Source organism: Embiotoca jacksoni, unplaced genomic scaffold, assembly GCF_022577435.1.
Source record: "Embiotoca jacksoni isolate LCO1_2020_lvr unplaced genomic scaffold, fEmbJac1.0.p SCAF_22, whole genome shotgun sequence".
Lineage (NCBI taxonomy): Eukaryota > Metazoa > Chordata > Actinopteri > Embiotocidae > Embiotoca > Embiotoca jacksoni.
Window position 1 is genome coordinate 2,241,260 of NW_027185363.1, and position 18,329 is coordinate 2,259,588.

Sequence of the window (18,329 nt, forward strand, 5' to 3'; positions counted from 1 at the left end):
CTTGGTACTGATCTGCTTCATATTTTAACATGATTTTAGCCGCATATATCTGTATCTTGGAGTTATGTACATTTTCGTAGTGAGTTTAAATGCATAGATGTGAACAAGGGTGTAACCATGGTATCGACTTCGGGGGTTGTCACCATGACGGTTGCCCCCACTGTTTGTGTGTGTGTTTGTATATATATATATATATATATATATATACACACACACACACATATATATATATATATATATATATATATATGTCACAGCAGAAAATCTGTGGAAAGGGGAATGTGTTGGAGATATATATAGGCTACAGTATGTCATCCAACATGTAAGCAAAATGTCATACGATAGTAAGTCGTCCAAAATGTGGGGAAAAAAAGTCATACTATAGCAGGTTGTCCAAAATAGCACAAAAAAGTCATACTATAGCATGTCGTCCAAATTATTATATAAAAAAAAAAAAGTCATACTATAGCATGTCGTCCAAATTATGATAAATAAATAAAAAAGTCATACTATAGCATGTCGTCCAAATTATGATAAATAAATAAAAAAGTCATACTATAGCATGTCGTCCGGAATATGATTAAAAAGTCATACTTTGGACGACATGCTATAGTATGACTTTTTTATCACAGTTTGGACGACATTAAAGAGGTATGACTTTTTCGTGCTATTTTTGACGACATGCTATAATTATGACTTTTGTTCAAATTACAGTAGCCAGCATAGTGGCACAGTCATAGCATTGTAGTCTCGCAGTCTAAAGGTCCAGTGTTCAATTCCCACCTGGGAAGTTCCATGTGGAATTTGCATATTCCTGCAAAACTATTAACTTAAAAGAAAAGTTTGTTGTCCACATGTTTTATTTTTAGGTTATTACTTACGCGGGAACATGCAAATTCCACATAGAAAGTCCCAGGCAGGAATCAAACCCCAGACTTTTAGACTGTGAGATGACAACACTGATAACTGCACCACTATGCTGGCTTTTGTAATTTGAACGAAAGTCATACTTATAGCATGTCGTCAGAAATAGCACAAAAAGTCATACTATAGTATGTTGTCCGGAATATGATAAAAAAAAAAAAAAAAAAAAAAAAAAGTTATACTTATAGCATGTTGTCCAAAATATGAAAAAAAAAAGTCACTATAGTCCCAATGTCATTAAAATATCATACCATAGTAAGTCTTCCAGAAAGTCGTAAAAACTATACTATAGTATGTCTTCCAAAATATAAAAAAAAAATATGTCATAGTATCCAAGAGTAGTCCAAAATGTCATACTACTTTCTATAAACATATCGTTATCATGGCTAAACACATCCCCAAACACTTGTTCAGTTGTACCTGTGAAAGGTTATACCCCGAGTTCTAGTTTGAATAGTGTTACGATTTGACCAATCCCGAGCAGGACATGGTCCTTACTCCAGCTGTGTTTACTAAGAGATGCGCTAAGTTGCCTGGACCTATGTGGCGACCACGTTGACGTGCGATCCAGAGGCCAATGCCTCGTCTACGTATATGTGTCTCTGTGTATGTCTATGGTTACGCCCACGCCTGCGAAGGAAGCTGCGTGACCTCTTCACGCTCATCAACCACGACCAGCACACGGCATGCGCGTCCACATGTCGCTGCCGTGCGCGTCGCCGTTCCTGCGGAATTCAGGAGGCTGTGGTCGGACTCCGAGAGGCTCCCACCTAGAAAATAATGAACAACAAATTTGACGCGTGAGTAATCAAAAGTTTTCTGTGGATTATCTGACACGTTGCGGGCTGCAAATGCACCAGGGAGCGTGTCGTTAATGAAAGCTGCGTTGCGTGTTAAAAAACAGAGGTGTGTCAGCTTTATTGCATGGTCCTGCATGCTCTGTGTGCGCTTATTAACTCGCATGAGAGCGATGTCCGCACACATGGGTGCCTTTAAAACCAAAGGCAGCATTAATACTGAGGGCGTAGTGGTTTATAACAGGGAATGTGGTGTGTTGTTAGCTGGAGCTTAGCCTGGCGGAAAGCGGGCAGGCCCCGAATCCTCGGTGTGGTAGTTATGGACGGGCGGGGGAAGGTGCGCCCAGGTTGGGTCTAAACTAGACTCTCTCGTGGCCTCAAAGTATGGGCACATAAACAGATGGTTTAGTTTAACTGTCCAGGTGGTTTAAATGGAGGTGTGTCCATGGGTATTAAAAATCAGTTAAAATCCTAGCAGGCCAAATGGGAAAAGCACATTTCCAATTGATCAGGTTGAACTAGTTTTAACTAATGCAGTACATCACAGCAGCCCCGCAGGAAGTCCTGCCTTCGTCTGTGGTAACAGAATAATGATGTGGTTATAGTTAATATCCTTGTGTGTTCCTATCTCAGTGAGTGCATATAAATACCATCGCTGTAACACAGTACATTTCACCAGCAGCACCATAAATTACAGCCTCCATAGTGACCATAAAGTTGATTAATGACCTCTTTTTAAGTTTTAAAACAAAGTAAACTCACATGAAAGTAGAATCTATTGCAGGGCTGCCAGCAGGGTGCAAGACCCCTCCCCCCCAATTTAATCTAGTAAATGCCTGACACAGATGTTTGTTCTGGGCCCCTGTGTTTCCATCTAATCTAGTCTGAAAGATGATGACAGTGGAGATCACGACCAGGACCAAGGCTCACCGAAAAACTGTGAGAAGGAGAAAACTGAAGATGAAGACAAAGAACAGAATACTTCCAAGAAAAAAGTGAGCATGTTAAAGACTCGACACATCTTCTAAGTTAACTGTGTGACTCAGTTGGTTTCTTGTTCTTGGCAGATAGTGGTGCCAGGTGCAGGAGAGCACCCTCTTCAATACAACTACACCTTCTGGTACTCCAGGCGCACCCCAGGGAGACCGGCCAGCACTCAGAGCTACGAACAGAACATCAAACAGATTGGCAGCTTCGCCTCGGTCTGTAGCTCCTCATGACTTCTTTATAGGCCATAGATGGGGATGAGACTCTTGTTATTTTTGTTTGTATGCAAGCTTCGCTGACTCATTCAATGTCATAGTAAACATTTCATTCTCTTGCCAAGGTGGAGCAGTTCTGGCGTTTCTATAGTCACATGATCCACCCCGGTGATCTGACAGGTCACAGTGACTTCCACCTCTTCAAAGAAGGCATTAAACCCATGTGGGAGGTGGGTACATTTTCTGAGATCTGAGGTCTTCTCTGCACTAAAGTAATGTTACATAATCTATTTATCCATCGACTCTATCAATGAAAAGCCTGATCTAACAACCTGCATGTGTTTAGGATGACGCCAATAAGATGGGTGGGAAGTGGATCATTCGTCTGAGGAAAGGCCTGGCGTCTAGATGCTGGGAGAACCTGATCCTGGCTATGCTGGGGGAGCAGTTCATGGTAGGGGAGGAGATCTGTGGGGCCGTGGTGTCGGTGCGCTTTCAGGTAAACCCAAAAACGAGCACAAACCTGTTGTATTTAGTCACTAACCGCCTGGTCTCATTAAACTCAGACGAGCCTTCTCTTTGTGCCTCTTTTCCCCCCTCAGGAGGATATTATCTCCATCTGGAACAAAACAGCGAGTGACCAGGCGACAACTGCCCGCATCAGAGACACCCTGCGCCGAGTCCTCAACCTGCCTCCCAACACCATCATGGAGTACAAGACACACACAGACAGCATTAAGTATGTATGTCTCCACGATTTATTATTTTCTCTCAAACCTCTCTCTCTCTCTCTTTAACACTTACAGAAATGTGCATGCTTTCTAACCTTTCCTCACCTGGGAGTCGATGTGGGATTAGACTTTAACTGTTTAAATGTTTTAACTTTAATTCAAAGAGTACAGCTTGTTTCTCACATCTAAAGCTTATCAAACTAAAATGACATTTGCTTGTTTCAGCTTTTCAATTGTGAAGATTTGCTACTTTTCTCTGTTTTTATATTACTGTATATTTAATTTTTGTATTTTGGCCTGTTTGATGAAAAACCCCCAGCAATTTCAAGGCGTCACCTTGTTATTTTTAAGTTAGTTGATTTTTAAGTTAAAAAATAACCAACATTATAATTGATGATGAAAACAGTTGTTAGTTGCAACTCTGCTGTAGAGTACTACTCCAATAACTATTTCTACCATTGCCATTACTTTTCTTCAAAAGTTGTATAACAAAACTCACAGCTACGGAAAAAAAAAAAGGATAGTTTTGTTTTCCATATTTTCATTATTTGTTTGTTTATTAAAAACACTTATATAAAAATGACAAGTAAAATACAATCATGTTTATAACTCCATCATGTTTCATGTGCTTTTGCAGTTAGTTGATGTGGCTGTGATTCTCTCATTGAAAAGACATGAACATCTAAAGAGTTTACTCGTTTTACTGTGAATGATGTACTGTGTCGTCCTCTGTTTGCAGAGCCTGGGAAGACTTCCATGGTCTGGTGAATGCTAGTGGTGGACGTTAGCCCCTCACACAGAGATACTCAGCAAAGAGTAAGGACTGTTGCTGCAGCAGTTGATGTGAGGTGGTAGTTTTTCCTTAGACACACTTCGTCTCATGCTAATGTCGCGTCTGTTTGCACTGTGCAGGTATGTGTATGTGACGTGTTGAGGGATGACAAGTCCGAGGAAGGATACCTCTGCGTGGATCGGCGCTGTGTGATGTGAAGACGGAGCAACAAGTGTGGAACAAAGGCCAGAAGATCATTCCTTCTTTGTGTCAAATTGGACATGAACACAAAAGCCTTTTGACAGGACACTGAACTAAGCCGAAGAGAAAGAAGTATTTTCAATCAGCCGGAGGGGAAGCCTCCATTTTTTTTTATTTTATTTTTTTTTAACTTTTTTTTTATGCAAATTGTCACATCTGTTAACTTGCCACCAGAGGGAGGCTATGTGACTGGTGTCTGCTCATCTGGTGATTACCTGTTGACAAAGTGTACTTGACAAAATACAACAAAACCAATCTGTTATCTTATTAGATATGATTTTATTGCTAAACATGACATAAAACCTGCTGTTGAAAGTCTGTGTTAATCTGCTCTATTGGGACTCAAACAGGGTTGCAGGTAGACATTATTTTTATTACAGTGCTGTATTTTAACTACAATTCCTCTGGTCATTTTGAACTAGAACGGATGCTATTATTGTGTACGATATATTTTGTAAATACAGTCCACTTCAAAGATCACTTAACTGAATCAGTGATGATTCTCCATCTTTGACATGGAAGTCGAATCCCAAAGGATGAGGTCCTGTGTTGGGCAGAGGGTTGTATAACTGGCATGTAGCCAAGCTGCCTAAATCATTGTGCCTGGCCTCAAGCCCGACCAGAACCAGGTTCCCCTTGTGTCAGTTCTGTCTTTACCCCGGCTTCAAAGAATCCAAGGAAGGGGCTCTGCTTTAATGTTCTAAGCAAAGTTGTCCAGAAGTCAGTTTTTATCCTGGGGGAATTTATCTTTTTTGATCCATGTCAAGAAAGCGCATACAGTTTGTTGAAAAACTGTATTGCAGCCCATATTTGGTGGTGTGATGATGAGTGCAGGTGTGTGTGTCAAAAGTGAAGAAACACTGTTGGATGTACACCTGATGGATTATAGCAATAAATGTTGAATATGCATCTGCTGCTAGAGCTGTGTCAGTGTCTCTTTCTTTCATAAGTGGATCCTAGAACTAAATCAAAATCTTGGAGTTTGTTAATAGGATTAACGTGTACACCTGTTAAAGCCACCGGAGCCGTGGTGCAGTCTCTTGTTCCATAAAGCATGTTGGACTGGCTGGTGTGTCTTGAGTAGATGTAGTCCACTTACGACATATCTGTTGTCAATGACAGGTCCTTTGGTCTGATCAGCTCATCTCAAAGAACATGTGATTCTGCAGAGAAATAATCAGAGCACGTGAGGTACTCGTACTTTACTGAAGTATCTAATTTTCATTCCACTTCATTTTTATCCACTGCAACTAAAGGGGAAATGGACATTTTATTCCACTGCATTTTTTTTTTATTACCAGTAACTTTGCAGATTCATCTTTTTATACATAATTATCTAAATGTGATGTAACTGAAATACAATTACAATGCATTAAACTATACAAATACTCAAAATACTTGCACATAAACTAACTACAACTGTAAAAGACTTAATCAATGCATCAGAGCTATAATCTAATATATAACTAACTTTTTTATAATGAGTAGTATTGTCATTTTTATACAAAAGCACTGATAGGACTGCTATTTTGAGTGATATTACTTGAAGTGACATCCTCACACTGCAGTGATGGTTTCTTTACTAAGATAAAGGCTTTGAGTACTTTGTACACTAGTGGATTTAATTATATTGCACCACAACAACATATCTTCCCACACGAGGGTAGTAGAAATGTACATACTTACCAGTAAGAAAGTGGCTGCCAGAAGCAGGAGTTTGGTGTGTGATTCCATACTCAATGGTACTAAAAGATGGAAAGATATCCACAAATGGCAAGATTACTTATTTCAAATTGGAACCTCAAAGACCTGGAATTGTTCAAATGTATTAATTACATCACTGAAGGCTGAAATGATAGGTCAAAATGTCTACTGCAAGAAAAGGCTATGAATCTAGTTATTTGGAATATTAAAGAAATGAGAGGTCTACTATCAAATGAGGTAATCAAGATTTATTTAATCAAGATTGTCTTTGAAAGAAAAATGACTTAAAAATGCAATACGCACTGGAAAGAAAACTGAAGAGGCACATGAGGTGAATCCAAAAAGTGAAGAAGTGTATGTTTCTGCTGAGCAGAAGAGTCTTGAATAGCCTATTTTATGTTAAAAAAAAAAATGATCAAGATGCATACAGCTCATGTTCTTGACAGACCATCTTAAGCCACCACTATCTGTGAAATTAGAAATAACATTTCCTGAGGTAGAACTCACCCTCCAGTCCGAAATAGTCATGGTCCATGTTGCGTTCATCATTGAAGCCAGGCCATTTCTTCCATATTGTTCCTATTTTCTCACCAATGTTGGAGAAAATCTGGTGTATGATTTAAAGACATGAGAAAACACTGCTGCAAAGTAAAAGGTATATAAATATAAATATTGGTTATGTGAGTATTAAAACCTGGAATTGCTGATTGGAAAAGCATCGGCACGGACAGCAGGAGCCTTGAATCCTGATCGTGGATGCTCCTTCTGAATCACACACTTCCATGAGAGGGGTGAACATGCTCCACCTGAAAACACACTCCGCCAACACAGTGCAACTTAACACACTTTTACATAACCATGCAATAAGCAACCTGGCAGATTCACTGGCCATTACTTGACACGGTGGCGCAGCCCAGCCTTGATGCTTGGTTGATCACATTTTCAGCTGTCATGATTCTGCAGCACCAAAACCATTGTTTACTCAATGTCAGAGGAGTTCAAACTGGGGCACGCTTTATTCAAGCACAACTGAGAGAATATTTATACCAAGTATCTCTGGTCACTGAAACCTCTGCCAGGTCGGTCCTAATTGGGCACAACTTTACCAAGTGTTGCTTCTGGAAAACTCTAAATTTGACACAAAGGCACCCCAGTTAACCCTAGAGACACATTTAGGCCAGATGAAGAAGGAAGTATTTTGGTTTGACTACAGGAGACCAGGTGCTGCCATTCCTCCCATTAGCCAACATTCCCTTCCAAAAGGATGCCAAATTCCTTCCCTCCGAGCGCAGTTCTGTCCGTGTGTCTCTGTGCAGACAGCTGTTTTGTGCATTAACTCTCCCACGTTTAGACTACAACCTGGCTGCATGGAACAGTAGAGGCCCTCACTGCTATTTACAGACAGGCCTGGGCATCTAGAGTGGCTCAGGCTAGAGGCTGGGAGTTAAATGGAAAAAGGCTCAGATGACAAATTGTTCAGTCTAAGAATGTAAAGTATTGCTCGTAGAATATTCAGAGAACATAGGAAAGTAAAATGAAAAATAAAATGTTAGTGAGTTACTCTGAATAAACCAGAAAACTGCAATTTTTATAGTTTATTTCTTTAAATCAAAGACATTTCCATGACATTGTAAATATTCATGACTAAATTGAATTACCCATTTGAGCAAAGCAAAAAACTGTACTTTGTGTGAGTTTTATCAGATTTGATTTACAGCAGCCTGGAAACCACAAGAACCACAACTGTCATCAGAGTTTGGTTCAAATAAATGTTGCTTAATAATTATTGGTGTGCAGGACACGACATCCTCTTTTTGAAATTCACCTTGCCAACTTAAGAGCACAGACAAAAATAGCACAGGTAGAAGTTTCCCATGATAAAATAAAACTACTTTTATCAGTAACACATTTTAAGTTCTTATCAAAACGAGAACTACAGCACCCGGTTCAGATTGGCCTACCTCTGGTATACAGTGCCAATCAGGTGTTTTTGAGGTGTGTAGGCTCTCATCTCCATCAGGCAGCAGCCAAGGCAGCAGGCGTCCGCCCTGAGGGGCCTTTCAAAATAAAAGACCTGGCGGCCCTGACAGTCGAATCCCTGCAAGGAACAGGCCCGAGCTGGACCGCAACACTGGAGGCACACACAGGAACTCTCTAACAGAGAAGAGATAAACAAATGCTGAAAATACATAGAAAAACATCATCATTCAATCTGGGTTTACAAGATGCCGATGAATGTTTTGTGATGTATGTAGTTGAAAAGTAAAAGTACCTTCCACAGCCACAAACAAATTTGACCTGCTGCCTCCTGTGCTTATGCTGTAGATCCTCCTGGAAACACACTGTGGACCTACAATGAGGAAGCAGACAAATCTATGCAATGCAAGCATCCCTTCTCACTCAAAAATACGGACAAGAAATCCCTCCAACTCACCTTGCAGCTCTGGTCTGGCCGTGATATGAATCTGACTGACTGTTTCCAGCACAGACATAAAGACCGATCCTGCTGCATTTCCAACCTTCTGCTCCTCCGCCCCCGGCCGGGGCAGTTTGCCTGCTTGTGGCTGCATGTAGCTGTTCTCCATCTTCCTCTCAGGAGCCAGATCTGACAGCCGCTCTTCAGATTCCCACTCAGGAGGCGTTTGGTGGGACCTGAGTCCAGGTGAATGAGTCTGACCCTCGCAGGACGGCCCACAGCGGTTCTGGAAAGCTCTGAAGATCATCTGGATGTGCTTCTCTCGCTCAAGTCGACCGAAGGGAAGAGGCTGATTGGTCACCGCTGACATGGTGTAAAACTGAAAATATCAAAATGTCAAATTATTTAAAGGATAAATTCTTGAATTCATACATGATCCATGAGTTGCAAACAGTTCTTATGAATAATTTTTAAGTGCCTGAACAGGAAAAGCTACATTTCGTTTTCATTATTTACCTGACAAATAGTAGTAAAAATATTAATGACAGGAAAACTGAAAGTATAAATAAAAAAAGATATAAGTCTGAAAAATCAACTGAATTTTATATAGAAAATGGAAATAAGAAAAAAATTATATCAGTTTGTGACCCATGAGGGCAGGAAATGCTTGAATAGATGGCTAAAAACAAATCAACACGACCCTTAGAGTTTAAAAGTAAAAATATAGTGAAAGTCCCTGTTGTACAAAGGACTACTTATGAAAGGAGGCTTACCTTTTAAATTTATAGTCAACTCTTGTAGTTGTTACGGAAAGTTTAATGAAAACAACTTTCCCTCCTGCCACACTGTGTTTCTCACCGCAGACTCAAGGCAGTTCCCTGGCAGCAGTATAAACATCCCGCTTGCCATAGTAGTCAGCCTGAGCCTCTTTTTTATTCACATCACACACTAACAGCCCTGTCGGACACAGCGTCAAACTCTCTGCTCTAAGTCCCTCATATACACGTTAATTGGAGTGCAAAAGGTGCTTAATTGGCTGAAATCACCCTGCAGCCTCTACTGTCAGATATTTTACGTCAAAGGTTAGAAAGAAAGAAAAAAAAGTACAACGAAGTATCAAAAATCTCTCACTTACCATCAGTGTTGAACCTCCAGGCGTCTACAGACTCTGACCATCTAACTGTGGGAGGGAAGAGACCGGGCAAACACTGAGGAGGCGTCATGGTCTGGATGGGTTAAGCACCAGCCTCCTTACCACCTGTGTGTGTGTGTGTGTGTGTGTGTGTGTGTGTGTGTGTGTGTGTGTGTTTGTGGACGTCTCACTCCAGCCCCTCCACCCCCCCACCATGCTCGTCTCACCCCGACTCTGTTTCCATCCCAACTAGCCGGAACTGTCTTTTGTTGGGTTAGAAAGGCACCACTCAGCCATGTAATTGAAATCCTGCTTCCAGAGGTGGGGGGCTGTGCTGTACGTTTGTGTTTTGCTGGAAGGCCGTGGGGTGTCCCTGCTCTCTGCTGGCCTCAAAAAGGGGGTCAAACACACATGGAGTCCGTCATGAAGTCACAATGTTCCACTACCACTTTTATTGACAAAATTTGGAACATCTATAAAACTACTTACATGTGTGATCAACACCATGTCTCATGTCTTAAGAGGACTATTAAAACAGCAAACGCCGAGATGGTAACAGGAAGACTGACTGAAAGTATACAGCATTATATGGGACAAAAATTTGGTACAGTCTCAGCAGCCAGTTGCAGCTGGCACCAGTACACACCCACACACCTGTGCCGCACATCCTTTATTACCATGAACAAACACTCTGTGATAGTCCACACTCACACATGTCACCAATGCAGAACATACACACAGCTGTATCTTCTGAATGTCTCAGTCATTAGTGGCAGATCACTGACAGATGCTGTCAGGTTCCCACTTTTGGGTAAAGGGATGAAATCGAACAATTCCCTCCGGGTTCATACCAGAAGGTCTGCTCCTATATCAGTGAGATTCTTTAATGGAGGGAGATACTTCTTTGGATCCCCGTGGAAAGGTGAGGAGGGGGGCTGGTTGAAATAGCCCATGAGGAAGATACCAATTGTGCCGATGAAAAACACCAACGCCATGACAATAAAGCAGACCCTGTCGATCACCCGGGCAACCAGGAACCACTCTTCATTCTCCTGTGGTGAAGTAAAATTATAGATTATGACCGGTTGTATCACCCACCTTAGAAGTCTGATTTACATGTGATTTTATTGAATAAAACACCAATTTAAATTTGTGAGGAGCAAAAGGGTCGAGCACATAAGAGCTTACACTCTGGAAGTTGTTCTGCTGCCGTGCTGACTCCGCAATGTGTTTGCAGGAGGCCACACACTGCTTCAGCTCTGGGGAGGCCTTTGCTAGACTGGTGCTCAGCTGCTCTGCTGTACTGCCCTCCAGCCCTGCGTCTGGGTGCAAAACAAACCAGATATTCATGCGGTCACAAGGGGAAACACACTTCCCTGCACACTTAAACTCTTTTAAAATACTTACGCAGCCTCTCTAACACTGTTTTTATCAGTCCGTTTCTCTCTCTGAGTCTGGCAAACATGAGCTCAGATCGAGCTGTTTTCATTATATATTCTTCCGCCTTAGTGATGAGAGTCATTGAGCTGCGGCGTCGGCAGGGAATCAGGAAAACACCGTTTCTGTCCGGAGACAGAGTTTCACCGTGTCCAGTTTCTGAGGTATTGTCTCTGTTTGGTGTCCAGGTTTGCATCTGCATCCCCAGCAGCCGAGGCACGGTGTTCAGGAGGATCTGAGGGTGACACAGGGTTAGAGGGGAATCTAGAGGCAAACAGACGTATGTTGACTTCACAGCAGCTTTAGAAGATCCTCAAACAATCCGAACACAGTCTCACCTTCCGGACTCTGTCTGTCAGTATGTGAGTGTTTGGGGTTCTCAGGGACACGTTGAGTACTATCACACAGTTCATCACTACTATGGTGGTCACTGACATCACAAACATCAGATACCTGCAGTCAAAGGTTCACAGATCACATCTTTTTCACTTCTGTTTTGGAGTTGAACTCTGAAATCTTTGACTGATGCTCATAAACTTACTTTCCAATAAGAGGCACTGCCTTTGACGTCTCTGGAACTTTCTTAGCAATCAGGAAGAGGAACACAGTCTGGCCCAGAAGAGTGGCAATAGACATGGTGCACTTCTGACCCCCAGCTGCAAAATTCAAACCAATGTTAAGTCAGAGTGGTGAGGAATTGGGTTAATGGGAACACATAATCAATGACTGAACTAGCAAAAGCCTTAATAGACTAATTGTAATCTTAAGTAGCTAAACCATCTCGGTCTGATATGTTCACAGGTCAAAGTCTTAAGAAATTTTTTATCGATTTGTTTGTGCATTCATAAAAGAAGCTTATCAGCTGGTTCGGTGGAGCTGAGCTGTGTAAATCTCAGACACTTTAGTTTTTTTTTAAAGTAGTTCTCGGAGGAAAAAAGGTTGGAGGACCCTGATTTAAACGATAAAGTCCTGAAAGTCAAGATTTTAGATACACAAAGTGGAAAAGAACCTTTGGCAGGTAAATAGTAGACCAGTAGGCAGAAGGAGGAGAAGAGCACACAGGGAGCGATAATGTTGATGATGTAGAAGAGGGGCTTTCTCTGGATGATGAGGAAGAAGACCACCTCCTGGTACTGCAGCTCATCTTTCGTGTACTGAGTGTTGATCACCTTCTTGGCGGGCCTGTGTTTGATGACCCACTCTCCATTCTCTAAACGAACCAATGTCATTCGGTTTAACTCTAGAGGAACATTTTATTGTACCTCACAGAAGCTTCAAGATAATTTTATTTTGTACATTTATTCAAAATCTATTTTTCTAAATGATGCTCTACCTGTGAAAGCCTGTGGGTCGATATCCACCCACTCCAGTGTGTGGTTATTCTCCACTTGGAGAACCAGCTCGATCTCGTTGGCGCTGTAAGTCTGGGAGCTGAACACAGGGATGAGACATGTGGTCTGTCTCCACAACAAACACAACCATCTATTCTGCTTTACAGGACAGCACTTTAAAAATGGACAATTAACAAAGGAAGCATTGTTCTTGGTTTGAACCCAGTGAATTCTATTGACTTGAAAAAGAACCTGACAATGAAACATGTTAAATAAGGACCGTGAGTCCAAATAATCACAGTAAATCGAATTTTCTGATTTTGTTTCTTAGAATTTTATTCACTAATTTAACAGTTGAGTTAATTTTTGACTAAAGAAAAAAAAAATTCCTCTCAAAATGTCTTGAATCAACTTAAACCCCACCATGAATCCTGTTTGTATAACTGTCAAATAAATTCCTCCTCTGGTCACAAAACCCCCAAATTTCCCAGAAAACACACAGGACCTGAGCTCTGTGTATCTGCGTGTGAAGATGTTCATTCTAACATTAATCTGGATGGAGAGGCGTGGGACAATAATAAATGTTGATGTTGAATTTCAGAAAAATTACAGCAGTAATTATTATTCAGCAGAAATTACTGTCAAAAACATAAAGCATCCAAATTCTTCTTTTTCAGAAAATAAGCAAAAGCTTTGTGAATGCCGTGAGGTGTCAAAACAAAGAAAGCATGGGCCAAACCTGGCCCATAGGCCTCGAATCTGGCAACTCTGGTCGAAATTATACCATATTTCACAGAAAAATTATGAGTGATGAACCTGGGTTGTTGTATATACTTTTTATAGACTTCTATTTGCTACTATTTCTTACTGCTGACTGACTGATCATCAAATCCCAAACAGATCTCTACCTACCGGAAGACCATGGTGCAGTTCTGCCAGTCGAAGGGAAAGTAGTTGATCGTGATGGCACAAGCGCTGCGGTAGATAGCAGGAGGGAGCCAGTACACACAGCCATTGGGAGACACCAGTGCATTGCAGTACAGTGCCACCTCAAATTGTCCATCCACACTGCAGACCACAAGAAAGTAGAGAAAGAGATGTACATCAGGTCTCATTCATTTGTTTGCAATTTTCCCCAATTTTTTTTTTTATCAAAGGACACAAATGCTTTCAGATTTCTTTTTAAATGGTGTTCGGTATTAAAAATATTAAAAAAAATAACAACTCTGGATTCTGATTGTGGATGCTCCTTTTGAATTGCACACTTCAAGGAGAGGGGTGAACACTAAGGCGTTCTGAGGTATTTCTGAGGTATTGCGCACGAAAGAATAGGAAAGATGTGAGGTACTTTGAACTTTAACCACCAAAATGTTATTGTTAATCGTTGGTACCAAGTGAATGTTTTTGCCAAATTAAAACAAATTCCCTCAAGGTGTTTTTGAGATATCGTGTTCACAACACCCGGACAAACGGATAAGCGGGACATGAGGTCTCATTGACCTTGAACTTTGATCACCAAAGTCTAATCAGTCCATCCTTGACACCAAATGAACGATAGTGCAGCATTTGAAGAAATTCCTTCCTGAGATATCATGTTCATGCAAGTGTGTCAAATTGGGTTAACAGTTACTTTGACCTTTGCCCTCCAAAATCTAATCAGTTCGTCCTTGGTGTGTTAAGAAGCTATTGAAATATCACGTTCACTAGAATGGGATGAACGGACAGACAGTATAGTTGTACAATCCGGCATACAAGTATGCTGTGGCAACATGAAACTTGCAGTGCACATACACTGAAAATGGACTTTACAGTGAGAGACATCTTGTGTCCAGCAGTTAAACTTTATAAAGTAAATATATTTTCATATCCACAGATTCTGGGTTGTTTAATGACAGAGAAAGAAAGGGCTTTTTAAGAATTTTTGAGAATTGATTTTTACAACATAATAGTAATTTTTGGTGGAAAAATCATAATTTTGTATTCTGTCTTCAAAGTATTTTATACACATCTTAAAACATGTCTGAAGGGGATCCTTAACACTCAGGTTTCGTGATTACCACATCCAATGTGCAGGCATTTCAAATCCTCTGATGAACTTACTGATTTATATTAATTAGTTTGGTGTGACCTAAAGAAAACAGACCAGGAAGCAAGTTTTGTGCTTCGTCATAAACTTTAGTGCATCTCCTACATTTCCGTCCATGCACATTTTAAGAAGGTTCTATATGTGCTAAATTATATGTCGACATGTGAAGGTCTATGCCAATTGAATATCTGACAAAATATTTGTCAATATCTATTCAACTTTGAACAGTGCTTCTGTCATGTCGTTGTGCTCCTCGTTGTGCACGGGGTTCTGATGTGTCCTTTGATGTGTGTTTTTATGAATGTCTTCCTGATGTGTTGTTGCAAAAGAAATTCAATAGAGGTGGCTGAATTTGTGCTTGTGAAATAGCTGCTAATGTACAGGTGAGAAGGGAACTGATGGTTAAACCTGTGTGCACTAGCACCTGTGGAGTTGAGGCCCTGTCTGTTGTCTGTTTATACATGATGGATTTTTGGTCTAAAATTCAAAATGTCACACTGGTGATACAAAGTAAGAATGCAGTGTAGAATTAGTACTTTACTTTGATCAAAAATAATCATAATTGCGGGAACTGTCTCAACTTACCCCAGGCCTGTTGGCTCAAACGTGTCATCCAGCAGTTTGGAGTTAGCATCATGGTAAGAATTTAGCATCATATTGTAACTTACTAAGGCACTAATGCATGAGTGAGATTTTTTTTCAAACATTATGGTTCAGAAAATAGAATCGTGACTCCTTGAACATCAAAAATTCAAATTGAACAGCAAAAAACAGTTTTTTGAACTTCAGGATGACTCTTCGAAATTGTGTGGTCACATTACCAATTTTATCTATAGTTGTCAAGAAACAAGGCGTGTCTACACTTCCCCACAGGCTCACCTTATTACTTGATTTACTATTGAAATGCTCCAAGTACATTCAAAGATTTTTAAGCAGACTACTTAGCAATTCTACTGAGTAAATTAGGCAAAATAGAGAGAAACAACTTCAATGGCTTCCTGAGTGACACACTCACTTGTTCTCCAGTATGACGTCAGGCAGCCAGATGATTTTGGAGGGTACTCGTAGCTGAGACGTGATGTTCCCATACAGAGCCGACCTGGGTGGTTGGTCCCATCTGAGCCTGTAGTCACACCATTGCTACAGAACACAATTGCGAGTTTGATTTCTGACTGTCTTACAAATACACTATATTAAAATGCGCTGTCACTGCAAAGCAACTGAAAAAAAAAAACAGGAGATGAGGTACCATTTCTATCCAGACACTGGTGGTCAGAGCCTCCTCCTTCTCATTCTGAGGAGAGAGACACACTGTTAGCTCAAAGGCCTGAGCAGCCACTGCAACTATAACACCTGACCTGAGCGAGCTTCACTTACCAGAGAGATCAGGTTGGTGAGGGTCATCTTGATGAAGACCTGGGTTATGTCTCCACTCTTCTCCACGGGCCGGACGTTCTTGTTGTAGCCCTTCATCAAATCCTTGAAAAGCTCTCCTTCGAGGTTTACTGCTGACGCTGCAAACAAGCCACAGAGAACAGAGCAAGAACATATGAAACAGTCGTAGCAAAGATTTGAAAGGCAACTCCCTAAAGTACACATATAAAACATGATTTGGTTGTCATGAGGAATAACAACTACTCTACTTGTGAAAACGGAGGCTTACGCTCTCTAGAGGGAAGTTAGAGAAAACTACCCTTATGATCTCATAGTGATGTCAGCAGCGTCACCTTGGTTTAGGTTTGTGGAATAACCTTTTAACAAAAAGCTGGCATAAAGAAAACTATAGTTGTGGGGTTTGAAAGACGTGACGACTAATGAGGAAAGATTGTTTTTTTTTAAAAGATAAAGTTATTTAGTTGCATTATAGGAACTGTAGGAAAGAGTGCATTTGGAGCTGGACCAGCAGGACCTCAGCCACTAAATTAGGATATCTCAGCATCTGCTGTCAAAAGCTTTACTTTGTCAATCCATCTCTTTTAAGTTTCACAACATTATGGAAGCACAATATAATACATGGCACAAAATCAAATCAGTACAGACAGGGATAACAAATATTTGCTTTGTAGTTCACTTTAGTAAAAGACATTAAAAAAAATTAAAATAAATGAAGTGGAAAACACCACGATCAACTAAAAAGATCAAATTGAGTAAAGCCAGCTGAATGATGAGTGGTGTCTTGTGTTATAATAATTTAAAAACCTCTGCAGTGATTATCACAGCACACACAAACTGGTTAAAGAGGAAGCCTACAACAATATTTTTCTTATTTACCAGACTAACTACAAACTGTGCAGCAGAACACATTACACAGAATGAGCACAACATATTAGGTCTGATTTTGAAGCTAAAATAATGGGATATAATTCAGTAACCAAAGGTTCCTTTTAGACAAAAGTAGATTATTTTTGTTTTACCACCCATTCATTACTGAACCTGTCAACGTGTTTTGCACAGTTGGTGAGCAGTTTGTGTATCGAATTTTGTTTTAATGTAATAACTACAGTACTAGTAAAAGCACGGTTCAAACGGTTTGTTTATGCTTAAATTTATCTTGTTATCTCATTTGAATGAGTCTGAAGTTATTTGTGAAATTTCGTGTCTATTTGAAGATTGTCGTAGCTTTGTTTGACCACAGTCGTCAATAAAAAATTCAAATAAATCTGAAAATCAAATTCACCCCACACACCATGCAAACGCGTCAGTGGGCCAATGAGCCAACGTCCCTACCTGTGGCAGAAATCATGAACACTCTTACAAAGAGTGACAGAGAGCACAGAGGTCCCGAATCCATCAGTGCGTCTGCTGTCGGAGACAAAGCTGTGTTCACTAATCTGATCCACATGGACACTACTAGATGGAGTTGCTGGCACTTGGCCTCTCTATATGTATGTGTGTGTGTGTGTGTGTGTGTGTGTGTGTGTGTGTGTGTGTGTGTGTGTGTGTGTGTGTTTCCCAGCAGAAGTCAAGGCTCATGGGAGGGTTGAGGTTTCGAGGAGTGGTTGGGGGTCGGCGGGGGAGTTGATGATTGTTAAAAGTGTATTTCCAGTATCACATAGCCAGCTGTCACACAACACACACACACACACACACACACACACACACACACACACACACACACACACACGGAACTGGACATGCACATAGTTTGGGCACGGTACACTGCACGTGGCTGCCCCCCAGTGTTGCATACTCAGTACTGTAATTGTGTTCAGTGCACCTGTCTATTGTCATTTAGTGCCTCACATGAGCAATGTAGAGTAACTCATGGAGTCTTTCAGGACAAATTTAGCAGAGCGGTGATCTATAAAAAGCTGGTTTCTAGCGGAAGTCATAATTGAATGTGTTCTTCACAATAAAAGGATCAGACAGATGATTAGATGATGAAAAGAGTGAGACAGCATTAACAGTGTGTGTGTGTGCAAGCCAGAAAGTGAAAAAAAAGAAAAAAAAGAAAACATTCATTGGAGAGAGAACAGGTGGTACGTCGTCCATTTACAGAACACCCTCTGTGATGACTGACCAGGCTTTGTGGAGGT

At 40.8% G+C, this 18,329-nt stretch overlaps 3 protein-coding genes across 6 annotated transcripts; 1 reads left to right on the forward strand and 2 right to left on the reverse strand.

Moving 5' to 3' along the window:
* The first annotated feature begins 1,619 nt into the window (after window positions 1-1,619).
* Window positions 1,620-5,606, forward strand: eif4e2 (eukaryotic translation initiation factor 4E family member 2). Of its 3 annotated transcripts, none has more exons than XM_069157210.1 (8): window positions 1,620-1,724; window positions 2,605-2,716; window positions 2,768-2,923; window positions 3,049-3,153; window positions 3,270-3,422; window positions 3,526-3,666; window positions 4,394-4,470; window positions 4,567-5,606. In XM_069157210.1, exons 1-7 carry the CDS (start codon window positions 1,705-1,707, stop codon window positions 4,427-4,429), a joined length of 723 nt encoding a protein of 240 aa, XP_069013311.1. In that variant the 5' UTR covers window positions 1,620-1,704; the 3' UTR covers window positions 4,430-4,470; window positions 4,567-5,606. The 3 variants fall into 3 exon arrangements, with proteins under 3 accessions (XP_069013311.1, XP_069013310.1, XP_069013312.1); XM_069157209.1 differs by having other exon boundaries at window positions 3,526-3,662; XM_069157211.1 differs by having other exon boundaries at window positions 2,789-2,923; window positions 3,526-3,662.
* Window positions 5,600-10,007, reverse strand: LOC138202876 (phospholipid scramblase family member 5). Of its 2 annotated transcripts, none has more exons than XM_069157208.1 (8): window positions 9,943-10,007; window positions 8,826-9,186; window positions 8,664-8,741; window positions 8,353-8,545; window positions 7,086-7,197; window positions 6,899-6,998; window positions 6,374-6,432; window positions 5,600-5,850 (listed from the first exon to the last, which is right to left on the reverse strand). In XM_069157208.1, the coding sequence occupies exons 1-8, from the start codon at window positions 9,943-9,945 to the stop codon at window positions 5,824-5,826; spliced, it is 933 nt and encodes a 310-aa protein (XP_069013309.1). In that variant the 5' UTR covers window positions 9,946-10,007; the 3' UTR covers window positions 5,600-5,823. The 2 variants fall into 2 exon arrangements, with proteins under 2 accessions (XP_069013309.1, XP_069013308.1); XM_069157207.1 differs by lacking the exon at window positions 5,600-5,850 and adding an exon at window positions 6,695-6,780.
* A 777-nt stretch (window positions 10,008-10,784) lies between these two features.
* Window positions 10,785-17,584, reverse strand: chrng (cholinergic receptor, nicotinic, gamma). The gene is made up of 12 exons (XM_069157987.1): window positions 17,521-17,584; window positions 16,171-16,307; window positions 16,043-16,087; window positions 15,809-15,933; window positions 13,620-13,775; window positions 12,710-12,807; window positions 12,386-12,586; window positions 11,918-12,032; window positions 11,715-11,829; window positions 11,347-11,611; window positions 11,128-11,261; window positions 10,785-10,991 (listed from the first exon to the last, which is right to left on the reverse strand). The coding sequence occupies exons 1-12, from the start codon at window positions 17,582-17,584 to the stop codon at window positions 10,785-10,787; spliced, it is 1,662 nt and encodes a 553-aa protein (XP_069014088.1).
* Window positions 17,585-18,329: the final 745 nt, after the last annotated feature.